The sequence below is a fragment of the Myxine glutinosa genome, chromosome 1 (genome assembly GCF_964187855.1).
Source record: "Myxine glutinosa chromosome 1, kmMyxGlut1.1, whole genome shotgun sequence".
NCBI lineage: Eukaryota > Metazoa > Chordata > Myxini > Myxiniformes > Myxinidae > Myxine > Myxine glutinosa.
In genome coordinates, this window is record NC_136261.1 from 308,946,332 (window position 1) to 308,962,738 (window position 16,407).

A 16,407-nucleotide genomic window follows, 5' to 3' on the forward strand; every position below is an offset into this window, starting at 1 on the left:
AGGAGAAACTTCACAGATCTGTTCAGCATGTCAGTCTACTAAAATGTCATTTTAGAATTTGCGATAGGTCACGTGGTTTGGCAGATATCGTTAATTAGACGAAATTTTTTTTTATATGGATATCTCTTGAATCGCTTTATTGATCGACGTGAAACTTCATATTCTATTAGAAGTCATGAAGAGTAACAAGTGTGCAAAATCTCAAGATGATTGGATGTACGGTCTGGAAACTAGAAGTTGTTATTCCCTGAAGAAGAAGAAGAACCACAACACTTTTTTTTGACCAGGCCATGTGACATAACCACCTCACGAGCTAAGGGTAGCTCGAAATTAAATTGTCTTCGGATTTGGCAGTCGCTAGAGGGTGTTAACATTCGAATGCAACAAATCTGGGCAAATTGTGATGAATTTTCGTAAAACTACACGATATTGGCATTTACATTGGAAAATAACATTGTAAAACTCTCCGCCGCCTCGGCTTATTTCTCGCTCTGAAGTTCATCCTGTCTTCAATTTTAAGGAGAAAGAGAGGTATCTGCAAGCAATGGTGACCTTTATTTTGTGGAAATCCGATTTAAAATGACGAAGTTATCCAAAATCTAACATTTTAAATGGAGCGCATTTCCAAAGTGAATCTTCCACAGGTAAAATATCCACACGTGCAGGTAGAACTTACGGCGCCAATTTGGCTCCGATTTCAAATCGGATTTCGATTGTCGTATTGCCTTGGATGAGTTAACAAAATACCACAACAAATTTGGTGACAATCATGCAAAATTTGACCAAGTTCGATCGACGGGATACTTCGTTCTTCCGCTGACATACGGCACGGGCCACGGATGACGTCATGCCACGGCAGGACGTTCTTCCACGGATGGCAGATATCGTTAATTAAACGAAAATATTTTTTTAAATGGATGGGGTGGGGGGGGGGGGGGGGGGGGGGGATGTGTGTGTGTTTGTGTGTGTGTATGGATGTGCGTGTGTGTGGATGTCTGTGTGTGTGTGTGTGTGTGTGTGTGTGTGTGTGTGTGTGTGTGTAGGTTGGGGGGGGGGGATATGTGTGTATGTGGGGGGGGGGGGGGGAGGTTGGGGTGTGCGTGTGGAGGAGGGGGGTTGGATATGTGTGTGTGTGTGTGTGTGTGTGTGTGTGTGGCTGTGTGTGGGGGGGGATGTGTGTGTGTGTGTGTAGGGATGTGTGTGTAGGGATATGTGTGGGGGGATGTGTGTGTGTGGGTGTGTGTGTGGGCGGGGGGTGGATATGTGTGTGTGTGTGGAGGGGTTGGGGTGTGCATGTGGAGGAGGGGGGGATGGATATGTGTGTGTGTGTGTGTGTGTGTATGTGTGGAGGGTGTGTGTGTGTGTGTGTGTGTTGGGAGTGGGGGGGAGATGTGTGCGTGTGTTTGTGTGTGTGGATGTGTGGATGTGCGTGTGTGTGTATGTGTGTGTGGGTGTGAGGGGGTGGGTGGATATGTGTGTGTGTGGAGGGGTGTATGTGTGGAGGGGTGTTCGTGGGGGGGGGGGGGAGGGGTGTGGGGGTGTTTGTGTGTGTGCATGTGTGTTAGGGTTGGGGGGGGGGTGGGGGGATGTGTGCATGTGTTTGTGTGTGTATTAGGGGTGGGGGATATGTGTGTGTGTTTGTGTGTTGGGGGTGGGGGGGCTGTGTGCATGTGTGTGTGTGTTAGGGGTGGGGGGATATGTGTGTGTGTGTGTGTGTTGGGGTGGGGGTGGGAGGACGTGTGCATGTGTTTGTGTGTGTGTGTATGTGTGTGTATGTGGGTGGGGGGTAGGGGGAATGTGTGTGTGTGTGTGTGGGGATGTGTGTGTGTGTGTGTGTGTGTGTCGGGGTTGTATCCAAGGGGGTTGTGTCAAAGCATGTCCAATGAAAGTGGGGTTGTATCACAAGTGGGGTTGTATCAAAAGTGGGGTTGTATCAACAGTGGGGTTGCATCAAAAGTGGGTGCGAGTAAACCGGTCATCACTGCCAGCAGTTTTAAAGTGGCAGTTCTAGTGGCAGTGGCATTTCTGCCACCCTTGGCTTCTCCTGGGCCCCATGTGAATCATTCTTTTGTTATTTCTTTATCTCATTCGTTTGCTCACATGGGGTTTTCGTTTCTTTAATCTGGGCCTTCCTTTGTTCACTACCTCCTCTCATTATCACCCTCATTTCTTCAAAATGGGCATCCATTTTATCGTTCAATCCTCCCAGTTGGTCCCTAATGAATTGCATTAAGGCCTGGTCATCTCTGGAGGCCGTCTTGATAGCGGGGGAGATTCCACCACGACCCTCTACCCCCACTACTTCAGACTCACTCGCAATGCTATCCCCATCTTTCCCTCCTCCATATCACTCACCTTCACCTCCGTCGAGAGAAGATCGCTACCCCACGCGGATTCTATCTCAAAAAACCGAAATTAAATTTCCCGAAGACGCGATATCGCGCTTCGTATGCCCAATTGACTATAGCAAATTTTCGCCTCGGACTAAAAATTTTGCGTTCAAATTCTCCACACTCTGACACCAATTTTTTTTAGGGTTCAATCCCACTACTGACTACCAGTTGTCGTGCGTAGCCTCCGGTTAATACCAGAGGCTCGCGGATGGACCGAAAACGGCTTTAATTGAGGCGACGGCCAATACAGATTTTGCTATGGTCGCGCGGGAGGAAGGAAAGTGGGAGCTGCGGTAAAAGCTTACCTGGAGCGCGCCGACCGTGGCTTCGATCCTGCGGGGAATTAATGATCTCAAGCGAACACAGGTTTAACATGGAATGGAAAATAATATAAGGGTTTATTACAAATAAAGGCAAGGACAGGAAAAGCACGCGCCGATAACAAAATGTACTAAATCCTAGATTGCGATCCTACACACCGACTTTGAATACAGACGAGGGAAAAGAATAACTAAAATAACATGTCCGTTATGTAATTGTGAAATGTGGAGCTCGGTCTTATCTGGTCTTGTTGTCTTCAACCTCCGCTGCACACCGGGAGGCCCCTCGCTCCAGCACCACGAAGGCCCGGCACAGCGCCCACTCAAGGCTCCTCGTCAACCCCCACGAGGTCCGTGCACCGAAGGTCCAATGCGGGGCTGCACGAAGCAAGCGAACTCCAATCGGGCTCGGACTCACAAGCCAACTCAACCAGGGTCAAGACTGCAAGCCAACAACCAGGGACAGGACTCGACTCAACTCGGGATCGCACCGGGACTGCCAGGGCCAGGAATATGCGCGCAGAGTTCGGCGCACCCTCTTTATCACCTCTGGCGGTGACGTCAGCCTCGGCGCGGCACCCAACCAGAGCCTCGCAGTTTCCCGCCGTTTGCTGACCCTCCTCGCACCTTCCGCGCTGATTTGCGCCTTCCGCGTTAACCAATCACAGTCCTCCTGGGCGTGGTTATAGCTCATGCGTGTAGCGTGGGCATAGCATGTGCGTGTAGCGTGATCATAGCTCGTAGGTGCAGCTGGCCGCCGTCCATGCGGCGGCGCCCCGAGCCACCCCCCCCACCTGTTCGTCTTCCAAAGTCATGTCAGGGAACGGAATCATTTAGTGTTGCAATGAAGAGCCCAACTAAGTGTCTAAATGAGTGCATTGCCATACGGGACAAAGGTTTGGCTACCAGATGTGACACACAGGGGCGTTATTCTTTAATCCCTATTCTATTTAACACACGAACATCCTGGTATGTTCACAGGTATACATCTTAACCGACAAATCGCCTAAACATGAAAATTACAGGGCAGATTCCTTACCGCGACAGACGAAGCACGTTACCTATTCAGATCTAGCTGGCTCTACATATCACTACCCCACCCAACATAACAATATCCATACCCCTAATGTAGCTGCTCACAAAACTTGACAGATTCATTGAGGGTGCGGATTGCAGTTGGGTAAAAGCAGTCGTGCAAGCAATTACAGTCGGTTTTGATGGAACGGAGAAGTTGAAAAATGTCATGCGCTGGGTGTAACTCATGATAGCTTTTACTTTTTTCGCTACCCGACTGGAATATACACTCTTGATGGAAGGCAGATCACACCCGAAAATTATACAAGTAGTTTTTACTATCCTGTCGAGTTGGGAACGGTTGTCCTGCGTCGAGCTGCAATACCAAGCAGTGAGAGACAGTGTAAGGACACTACCATTGTGTGATAGAACCTGATCGACACAGGACGGCCCATACAAAAACTTTTCAACCTTCTAAGAAAATACAAGCATTGCTGAGCCTTTTTCACACAGTGATAGGTTTTTATCTCCCACTTGTCAGTATTAATATGTATGCCTAAAAATTTAAAAGTGACAATCTCAACTTCAGCATCGTGAATAACCAAGGGTTGAATGGGAGTTTTGTTTTTCCAGAAATTAGCAATAATTTCCCTCGTCTTTCGAGATTGTTTTACAATGCTGAGTTCGAGAAATTTCTCCACCAGTGAGCTATCAGATGATGCAACACAATCATGAGTGAACAATGAATATAACATTGGGGATAAAACAGCCATGAGGTGTTCTGGTGTTCAAGGTGATTGTCTGAGAAAGTTTCGAACCAATTTTGACCACCTGTGGTCTGTCTAAAAGAGAATCCAAAATCCAGTTACAAATTGAGCCATCAAGACCAAATTCATCGAGTTTAAAATTGAAGTTTGAGTTGAAATGGTGTATTTTTTTCTTTTTTTTGTATACAAGATCGAGGCTCCTGTAAGAACCAACATTAATCACAAAAAAAAAAATAACGGACACATAAAACATATAATAAGGGGAGCGGTAGACAAGATGGGGAGAGAGGGGGAAGCACACAAGCACACCATTTGGGAGCAGGGACATCGGGAGATCTGTGGGAGGGAGAGGGCTTGGGGGGTGGAGGAATGGGAAAGGAAGGGGGGGGGGCGGTGGGAGAGGTATAAAACACATGGACACTGCTAGGACTTCCAGGAAAGAAGTTGGTATTTCAAAAAAGTGGATCTGGGGTGAATTAACGAGGGTAGAAAAGATCAAGGTTTTGGATGGGGGAGGATAAGAGATGGTGGTGAACAGTTGTTTTAAAGACCTGGAGGGGATTGAAGGGAGGAGTGGGATTGAAGAGAGTGAGGGAGTTTGTTCCAGAGGTGGGAGAAAAGAGGAATGAAAGAGTGAAGGTGAGCAGAGTCTTGATTTTGGCAGTTTCACCATAAGAGGGTTGCTGGCAGATCTTGTGCGACATCTAGGAATATTTGGGGAAAAGCACAGACAGAGCTGGGGGAGCAAGGCCGGAGAGGAGTCGGTATAAGATAGAAAGACCACCAACCTGCCTGCGGTGAGTGAGTGAAAGGACCTCACAATTAGCTTCATCGCGGGAGATTCCAATGATTCTGAAAGCTTTGGTTTCAAGAGCGTGAAGCCGAGCTAGGTGAGAGGCAGGAGCACCGGCCCAGAGGGGGGAACAGTACTCCATTGAGCTGCGGATGAAAGCCTTGGATGTGGTATTGAACGCAGAACTAAAATCTAAGAAAAGTAACCTAGCATAGGTAGATGTACGTTTATCTCGATGGCTTAACACGCGATGGAGAGCAAGTGAAACAGCATCATCACCTGAACGATTACAGCAATTGGTAAACTGATAAGGGTCAAGGGAAGCAGAAAGAACAGATTTCAGGTACAGTAAAACTAGATGTTCGAAAGATTTCCCAATGCTGGATGTGAGCGCAACTGGTCTACAATCATTTCGGCAACTCACTGGGGAACGCTTTGGCACAGGCATAATTATGGACTTTTCCAAAACGAGGGGAATTTTACAAAGCTGAAGTGACCAGTTGAAAAGTAAAGTTAGAATGGGCAACAGCTCATCAGTACAAGGCCGCAGCAGGCAGGGGCTGATACCATCAGGACGAGTCACTTTCCTGACCTTTAAGTTCATCAGAACATGTCGAGTGTCATTTTCAGAGATCACAAAATCTTGAGGAGACACTTCCTCTGTGGTTGTTGCTGTGCTCACCGGGCGATCAAATCGGCTGTAAAAATGATTCAGTTTATCGTACAATGTGTCGTCGTCATTCGTTGGAGATTTCAACTTCTGCTTGTAAGCGGTGGAGACCTTGCCAGCGTTCTTTAGCATTCACACGCATGATGTTCTCCTCCAGTTTTTATAGATATACCAGAAATATACCGGGATGTTTCAAAATGGATCGGGTTCAGGGAGAGGAGAAATGGAGGAAAGTGCAAGGAAAAGGCAGTGGAAGGCCAGGTCAAAAGTTCCCGTCGAGCAGAACCGAGTCACTGTTAACTGATACACCCCACACATGCACAAAAGGCCTCGTTTAACAATCATGTCATTTCGAAAGTGCAGTATAGTCCCATGTCTATTTCCTGCTTTGGTTGATGGAACTTTTGAGGGATCTACATCGAACAAGCCAAAGGCAACCTCAAAATATGAAATAAATGACGTGGTTTTTGGGAAAAAATAATTAAAATGAGTTTTATTCTTCCAAAGTCTAACATACTTTCGTGAAGCATTTTGTAGAAATGAGAGTTGAGAACATCGATTCAAAATGGATGTGGATGTGACATAAAAGCAAGATGAGCCAAAGGGCTTACTGAAAGTTTCCTTGTACACCTGAAACAGTTTTCGATTTCTGAAATTAAACACGACCAGAATGACCCGACCAGGCCAGGTATGGTTTTTGAAGGGAAACAAATTTCCTTTATTCATTTGATCTTCGGAGTGCAATTGGGCATGTCCTTTGCACCTTTGCTCAAAATCGCACCTTTTCTAAACTTTATTTATAAAATACTGCCACTATATATAAAATATTCTTTTTTTTATTATTCCATCTGCCATTAAATCTCATTGAATACGGGAAGCACTTTCGTTTCAATCAACACAGTAACTCCGCGTGCCTATGAACATGTCTGGGAGCAGATACCAGGGTGTTTCAAGAGGAGGTTGGGTTCAGGAAGAGGAGAAATGGAGGAAAGTGCAAGGGAAAGGCAGTGGAAGGCCAAAGGGCTGCAAAAACTGCACAACAAACGAGACAGGATCTGTCACAAGAACGAGCAGCATGCATTTAGACAAGGCAAAATGTTCGAGTGAAAAGAAAAATTGCCACCAATTGATCAAAAAGGCAAATGCGTTCAAGCATCATTGAGCAAAACTTTGAAGAGCAGAAGTGAGGGTGGAGAAGGACTTGGAGGGGTAGTGGGGGAATTGTACCCACCAAACATTTTTGTGTTTGTAGAAAATCTACCATTGCTATACAGTGTCCGCAAGGGCTACCATGCCATTGTCTGCAAGGCGAGCCCAAAATATAGTTTTTCAAAACGAGTGAACGGAAGTTAAATATCCAAACATGCATCAACGTCCTGCAAAACATAACTCTTCATTAACAAAACATAAAAACTTGCAGTTTTATACCTTAGTCCTTAGCAGTCATCCCCTCCAGCTTCAAGTTACTTTTTGGTAAAAGGGTGAACTTGGAGAGGTTGTGGGTAGAATATATAATCACCTTGGTTCACAAACACGCACAGTATAATCAATTCACAAATTACCGCTTCACAAAGACAAAAAAACAACCCCAAGATGCTTTTTATATTACTTCGTCTTTCTTGGAAATAGGTTCCTGAGATCGTATCCTTTTCCCAGGTTACAACAGTACATGCAGCAGCAGCAATAGGGGAGGAATGAGGATGCAACTAAAGCAACAACAAAAAAAAGAAACAAAACTTCCGCACATGACACCTCAGTGTATTATCTGTCAGACTGACTAACTGCAAGTGTTCGCTCCCAAAACAAATCAGACGTGTAAAAGGTGCCAAGCTGAACAGCAAATATTCTCTCCAAAAGCCATAGGCCCCCAACCCCCATCGAAAAGCATAAAGTTCTCAATAGACATCAAAACACGACGACAAAGTATGCCAACATACTGAACTAAACTACATCTTTAAACAAAGTAACACTCGGCTAGGTGTTATTAAACTCAGTATAAGACTGGCACAAGAAAATGCTGCAGGATTTTCAGAACGAGCAGCGTTTTTGCACCATTGACATGTTAACCATCAATATAAACGCACAATATATACAGTTCCTTGTAAACAAAACAACCTCAGTCAGAACATAAATAATTCAAACTCCAAGATAGTTAAAGAAGGAGACTTTCATGAAATGTCTTGAGAGTGAAAACAACGGCAAGAAATAAGAACGTATAATCTTATGCGAGCTTACATCATCAAAAACTCACTTAGGATCAACCAGTATATATATATATATATATATATATATATATATATATATATATATATAATATATATATATATATATATATATATATATATATATATATATATATATAAATAATCAAGAAAAGTCCAACAACGCTGCCTGCTGGGATTTTTCACATACTTGGTGAGCACCAGGGAAGATGATGGGATAAGCCGCAAGCGGGAGTCAGTCCCATATGCTAGATTTTCCTTTTCTTTCTTTCTTCAAAGCAATTCAAAATGTGTACAAGCAAGTGACCCACCATGGATAACGCGATGTAATCTGGTGAGAAGGACGCACAAAATTTGCAACCCTCAGCTGAACGAATGAACGCGCGTTCGTCCTTTCAATTGAACTGACACAGCGCAAGTGAAATTTCAATGGCAGCAAGGTTGATGACGTAAGAAATAAGCATTTCATATTATATACAAATACACTTGTGTGTCCTTTTACTAAAGCTGGTTTATACAATGACTAATACAGATGGAGAAACGGCAAAATAAAGGAAAATACGAGACGATTTGTAAAGCCTACAGCATTACAAGAGGTCTCCGCTCACTTTTCTCACAAAAGTGAAACAAAATCACTCACTTATACCGGCAGATTTTAACATGCAGAGCATGTGGCAGTGTGTGCCGGAAACCATTCGATATTCTCTGCTAAAGGAGTGATGTCTGGTGGGAAGCCACATGTCTGGCGATCGCATAGGTCACAAACGGTTCCTTCGAACGCATGTACATTCTGACCAGCCTTGGATGAAATGGACAGGGAAACAGACCTCATCCGTGCGTCCGCTCCAGCCGAAGAACAAAGGAATATTGGGGTTTGTTTACTTTTCATCAAGTGCAATTGCAACATTCTATTACAGCAAACCCGCACACTGCATATCCGCCATGAATCAAAAAAAACAAACCTGTACATTTCTTGACCCTTGTATAACCAATACCAATCAGTATTTAGAGGAGAGGGGGTAAAAAAACAAAACAAACAAAAAAACATATATACATAAACATAATATATATATATAAATATATATATATATATATAAATATAACCAAAGATAAGAGAAAGAAAAAGAAAAGTTGAGAGATTGGCAAAGGACAAAAATCTTCAATACAAGAAAATGATTGAGACCGCATGTGAAAATGCCCACAAATATTGTTGACCTCTCACAAAGAGGTCTCAAAACTATGCAGAGGGTTACCAAAGACATTGCCAGCTCGCTGAACGATGGCATTCATTGTGGTTGGTATCGTGCCACCGACAACAGAGTCACTGTTGCGGTTAGGCGAGGATGGAGGGGTGTCATTCCGCTTAGTGGGTGCATCGTCCTCTGCATCTGTGTCATCGATGAGTGGGATCTGTGGCTCAACCTCTGTGATCACAAAATCCGGATGGGCCATAAAGTTGTGGATGGACGAGCGAGCTGCGGGCGTCTCCACTTTCTCGTGGAGTGAGCTACGGAAGGCTTTCACTACACGGATCTACGAGTTGGGAACAGAGGATATGGGGGAGGTGGGTTTGAGGTCAATGTGTCTGCCGGAAATTCAACAGCGCTGTTTGCACAGCAACTAATTTGGTTGGGGAAGGCAAGGTAGATGGGGGGTTTGGGGAGGGAGGGAAGGGGTAGTGTGGTTATGGAGAGGAAGGCAAAGGGGTGCATTTCTGTTCCATGCAGTGAACCACAAGCATGGCCACGAAGCTTCACCCTCACTTCTTGCATGATCAAACAGGGAAGATGGAGAAACAAATAGGTAAAGGCAAAAAGGAAAATAAACAAACAAACAAAAAATTCCCATTAATCAGTGGAATGAACACAACCACTTCAAAATGTATCACACAAATGGAAATATTAAAGTCATGACAGGATGATCACAAACTTTTAGTCCATCTTAGTTAGAGGGTGTTATATATATATATATATATATATATATATATATATATATATATATATATATATATATATACAGTGAAACCTTGACTTACGAGTGCACCAACTTACGAGTTTTCCGAGATACGAGCCGTCACTCGGTCGATTTTTTGCTTTGTGATGCGAGCCGAGATCTGAGTTACGAGCGAGCGAGCTTACGCCACCCGCCACTAGGTGGCCCAGCGAGCGTTCAGGTCACGTGGTTATCTTGCCGTGCAAGCATCTCTGCCGTATCGCTGTTGCTTTGTTTTCGCATTTTGTTTATTTTGGAAAATTTCTTAGTTTTAACCATGGGTCCTAAGAAATTGAGTGCCAAGGGCAGTGCTGAGAAGAAGAAAAGGATGATGTGCTTGGATATAAAACACGTAATCGTCGAAAAACATGAGCGAGGTGTGCGTGTTGTCGACTTGGCGAGGGCAGTACGATCGTAGTACTTCTACGATATGTACGATTTTGAAGCAGAAGGAGTCGATAAAGGCTATAACGCCAGCCAAGGGCGTTAAGATTATTTCAAAGCTCCGGACCTCTGTCCATGAAGAGATGGAGAAGTTGTTGTTTGTGTGGATCCAGCACCCAGTATGTATGTATATATTTATATATTTATATATGTATATATGTATATATATGTATATATATATATATATATATATATATATATATATATATATATATATATATATATATATATATATATATATATATATATATATACATACATATATATATATATATATATATACATACATACATACACACACTCACACACACACACACAAACAAACATATATACTTAAATGTATACATATCAGGGCAAGCAAACTGAGAAGTATGAATAAAAAAATAATTTTGAAAAGTTTGTTTTGAGCAACGACCACTTCAAGTTGAAATGGCATTTATCAAGTGGAGTCTCCATTTTCGAATAATAATAAGAAAAAACAATTGTAGTTTAACGGGTAGGAATAAAGGAGTGACCATGCGGAAAGAAAAACAACAAACGGGCAAACAGCTTAAATCAAAAGGAGGGGTGGGCAGAAGGACAAATTAATTGGTCTAAAAAATGAAGGAAATAAAAATTCAAAGAATGAAATGAATGGTAACAGCATACAACTTCGAGCTAATTCGGTAACTGTAACCAATTATCTCAACATTCCACACACCTCTTGTACATTCAGTCATGTAATTGTTGGTGTAGATGTGCTTGATTAATTATTTATTTTCCAAGTTATTTTGTTTGGAGGGGTTTGACTCACCAGCGATGCCAGGTGCATGTAACAACAGAATAAATAATTCATCGAGCTCATCCAAACTAAAGTTTCCATGACTGAGCATAAAATATTTGCTTATTTTAAAGTCAAATTCAATCCTATTATTATTTCAATTTTGCACATCTGATGCCCACCTGCCTCCCCCAGTAGGTAGCACTACAGGGAAGCATTATTCGGTGAAGCTTGGAGTAGCACAAGGCCATCATAAATATTTCATCCAAAATCAGATCACACATTGCATTTTACATGCATCTCAAATGTCTCCAGAAAGTGGTAAGAAGCACGTCACATTTGATAGATTCTTGCAATCCAAAACCCTCAATATTAATGTTTAACAAATTGAGCATTGCCGTCCACCTGCGACGACAGGGTTGAAGCTGATTACATCAGCAAATCACACCTGATCACCCAGCATTAGCAAACAGAATAACTGCTCCACACTTGGCTCGAGCTACAACAGTGAACACAACGTTTTTCTTTATCAAAAACTCTCTTCCTCACTCCCCCTGCACTGCCCTCTCTCCACCACACCCCCAGGAGCACATCGGGCTATGGCTTCCCCTCCGCTTCCACCTTTTGTTCAGATGTCTGCCAGACTGTCCACCAAACAGTGATGACTCCATTTACATCTCCCTGTCTGAGAACATGGACTAGCTTCTATCCATTCATCCCAACTCTCTCTTTCTCATATGTGGCGACTTCAACTGTCATCATGCCAGCTGGCTGGGTGTGGGTTCCTCTCACACCAGCCATGGCACCTCAGCAAAAGACTTCTGCGACTCATTGGGACTGACACAATGTCAATTTCCCGACCCGGATCCCAGTCAATGGAGTATCTTCTCTTCTAGACTTGGTTATGACAAACTTCCCTGCAAATGTCTGCTGTTCTTCTTCTGCTCCAATCGGTTCTTCTGATCATCTGCTTGTTAAAGTGGACATCTCTCTGGCCATTCTCAGAGAGCCTCCTCAGCGTTGACGAATCTGGCATTTCACTCAGGCCGACTGGCACGGTCTGCAAGTAGCCATCAATCACCTGGACTGGTCTCCCATCTCCACTGCCTCTGACATCAATTCTTCCTGGTAATTCTTCCAAAGCAAACTGCTCTCTCTCATGCACAGATTTATCCCAACCTCGTCTTCAGTTGTCTTACCCTTCCTCCCGTCCATAGTACACTGAAGCTTGTGGTATGGCAGTTGCCCTGAAACAACTTGCCTTTGCCTCTTGGAAGGCAAATCCAACTGAAGGCAATCTCAGTTCCTTCCACCAAGCTCGGAACAAGTGTGTCTACCCCCAGGAGTGCCAGGAAGCATGATATCTCGACTCTCAAGTGTGAACTCTCAAACATGTCTCCTTCCTCCAAATCCTGGTGGCGTCTTGTCAAATCTGTTTCTGGTGTTTGTTACCCCTCCATCCCCTCCCTTACCTCAAATGGCTACACAGTTGACACCGCACGTGACAAAGCCGTATGCCTCAACTCTGTGTTTGCCTCAAAATCTCTTGTCCCAAACCCATCTCTTTCTGTTCCCACCTTACCCAGTCGAACCCAACTGCTCCTGGACTCTGTGTCATTCTCTTCTGGCAAGGTGGATAAGTTTTTGTCAAACCTCGACTCTGATTCTGCAACTGGACCAGACGGCATCAGCCCACGGGTCCTAAAATCCTGCTCTGCCGCTCTATCTCACCCTCTCTCTGTTCTTCTCACCGTCTCTTTTGCTCAAGGTCATCTGCCAGCATCTTGGAAATCAGCAAACATTACCACTTTACACAAAAAATGTGCAAAAACAGATCCTTGCAACTACAGACCAATCAGCCTGCTCCCAATCATCAGCAAAGTCATGGAATCCATCATTGCTTCGGATATCAAATCCTTACTCTTCTCCAATGGCTTGATACCCGATCATCAATTTGGATTCAGACCAGGTCATTCTACTCTGGACATGCTGCTTCTGCTGTCTCAATAATGGATGGAGGTCCTCAATGCCAAACAGGAAATCAGAGCCGTCTCCCTTGCCATATCACGTGCCTTCGATACGGTCTGGCACCCAGCTCTGCTCACCAAACTCTCCTCCTATGGTATCCATGGAAATCTCCACGCATGGCTTGTGGACTTCCTCTCTGGTCGAAGTCAACGTGTGGCCCTGAATGGATTTCTCTCATCTCCCCTTCCTGTTCAGGCTGGAGTTACCTGACAAATCTCACACTCATACGCTGTCTCTCAGAAAAGACCGACTGATAAACCCTCCCATCTACTTTCTCAACAATCCTCTCCGTGAAGTTCTGTCGCTCAAGCGTTTGGGTCTCACTATCTGCCATGATCTTTCTTGGGAAACCACATTTCCAAGCTGGCCTCCAAAGCCAGTCACCGACTGGGCATCCTCCGTTGTGCGAAGTCCTTCCTTGGCACACCTGAGCTCCTCAACACATACAAGGCTTTCATTCGCAGCTCAATGGAATACTGTTCCCCCCCTCTGGGCCGGTGCTCCTGCCTCACACCTAGCTCGGCTTCACGCAATTGAAACCAAAGCTTTCAGAATCATTGGAATCACCTGCGATTAAGCCAACTCCGAGGGCCTTTCACTCACACACCGCAGGCAGGTTGGTGGTCTTTCTGTCTTCTACCGACTCCTCTCCGGCCTTGCTCCCCCTGCTCTCTCTGTGCTCTGTCCCCCAAATATTCCTACAGGTCGCACAAGATCTGCCAGCAACCCTCTTATGGTTAAACTGCCAAAATCTAGGCTCTCTGCTCACCTTCACTCTTTCATTCCCCTTTTCTCCCGCCTCTGGAACAAACTCCCACACTCCCACAGTTCTTTAAAACAGCTGTTCACCACCATCTCTTATATTCCCCCATCCAAAACCTTGATCTTGTCTACCCCCGTTAATACACCCCAAACCCACCTCTTTCAATCTCCGACTTGATTGCTGAAATTCCTGTTAGTGTCAATTTGTTTTATATTGTGTACCCCTCCCCCCCCCCCCCCACACCCCCCTGCCCCATCTCCCTTCCATAGATCTCTCGATGTCCCTGTTCTCTACGGTTGTGCTTGGGTGCTTCCCTCTCTTTCCCTATCTTGTCTTCCACTCCCTTTATTATACGTTTTATGTGTCCGTTTATGTTTTTTGCGTTTAATGTGCTAGCTCTTATACGAGCCTCAATCTTGTATACAAAAAAAAAAAACAAAGAAAAAAAACAAAAAAAAAAACGATTTTTAAGCATGGAGAAAAGGCATTTTTTGTCCAAGGTGTCAGGTGCCATCATGCTTACTTTGATTCGATATCATTATCCATTTTGTTGAGTTGCTTTACTCCTGAAAACTGAAATGTGTCGAAGCCTCTAATCAAGCTTTTGAAGTGTGGCATCTTTTTTTTTTTTTTAACTCAATTATTAAAAAGTTTGATTTCATCATTTGTGATAATCATACGATCAATACCTATAAAAGGCAATTATCTCTCTCTCCGTTTGTATGACTGTGTTCTATGTACGGCCACATATTTTCAGTTACAAAGTCCAAACTCGGGGTACAAATACAATTTTGGGTGAGGGGTAATACAGTCACGTGAAAAAGTAAGTACACCCCATGTAAAGTTTTGACTTTTTCAACATATTTCAACATACAGCTATTTGATCTTCATTTCAACAATATTGATAGATAAAGGTGATATAATATAACAAATATCATGAAACATTAAAATTTTTAGACCATTGTATAATTTAAATAAACATAAATGCAAATTTCGCATGTGGAAAAAGTAAGTACACCCCTACATTTATCACTACTTCAAATACCTAAAATTAGAATTAGGTGCATCAGCTCAGGTGCAAATGATTAGAACATCGTTGGAGAGGTTCTTGGAGGAACCTGTCTTATTTAAACCTTAGACATTTAGTTTGGTTTGCTCTTTGTTGTTGAAGTGTGCGGCATCACCATGCCGACATCAAAAGAGCTCTCTGAGGCCTTCAGAAAGAAGGTTATAGATGCCGACGAGTCTGGGAAGGGATTTCAAAAGATCTCCAAACAATTTGAAATCAATCATTCGACTGTCCAGAAGATCATCTGCAAGTGGAGAAGATTCTTAACAATTGCCAACTTGTTCAGGCCAGGCCGCCCCAGCAAGTTCAGCCCGAGAGCAGACCGCAAGATGCTGAAAGAAGTCTCAAAGAACCCCAGAATGTCATCACGGGACCTACAGGTAGCTCTTGCCACTGTTGATGTCAAAGTGCACAAGTCCACCATTAGAAAGAGGCTGCACAAATTTGATCTACATGGGAGGTGTGCCAGGAGGAAACCTTTGCTGTCCAGAAAGAACATCAGGGCAAGACTAAAGTTTGCCAATGAACACCTAGGCAAAGACCAGCACTTCTGGAACAATGTGCTCTGGACAGATGAGTCAAAGGCAAAGCTATTTGGCCACAGTACCAGAAGACATGTTTGGTGTAAACCAAAGACAGCATTTGACCAGAAGAACCTGATACCAACTGTAAAGCATGGTGGTGGAAATATTATGGTTTGGGGCAGCTTTGCTGCATCAGGGCCTGGGCAGCTCACCATCATAGAATCCACTATGAATTCTTTATTGTACCAGAGGGTGCTTGAGGATAATGTGAGGCCATCTGTCGGAAAATTGAAGCTCAACCGAAGGCGGACCTTGCAACATGACAATGACCCTAAACATACCAGTAAATCCACCAAGGAATGGCTGAAAACAAAGAAATGGAGGGTTCTGGAATGGCCAAGTCAAAGCCCGGACCTAAATCCCATCGAGATGTTGTGGGGGGATTTGAAACGAGCTGTGCATGCAAGAAACCCCTGAAACATCACACAGCTGAAAGAATTCTGCATGGAGGAGTGAGCAAAAATTTCTCCCAGTCGATGTCAGAGACTGGTAGACAGTTATATGAAACACCTACTTGAGGTTGTTTCAGCCAAAGGGGGCAATACCACCTATTAGAGCCAAGGGTGTACTTACTTTTTCCACATGCGA

The 16,407-nt window shown here is 44.0% G+C and overlaps 1 protein-coding gene across 7 annotated transcripts in view; it reads right to left on the bottom strand.

The window, feature by feature from the left end:
- Positions 1–9,272: 9,272 nt before the first annotated feature.
- LOC137439901 (plasma membrane calcium-transporting ATPase 3) overlaps positions 9,273–16,407 on the bottom strand; it is a 480,661-nt gene continuing 473,526 nt past the window's right edge. For 5 of the 7 annotated variants that reach the window (XM_078768504.1, XM_078768497.1, XM_078768519.1 and 2 more), the window contains one exon: positions 9,273–9,712. In XM_078768504.1, the coding sequence (XP_078624630.1) occupies positions 9,398–9,712 (315 nt within the window). In that variant the 3' untranslated portion in view covers positions 9,273–9,397. The remainder of the gene's footprint in view (positions 9,713–16,407) is intronic. The other 2 variants (XM_078768513.1, XM_078768510.1) reach the window with 1 other exon arrangement.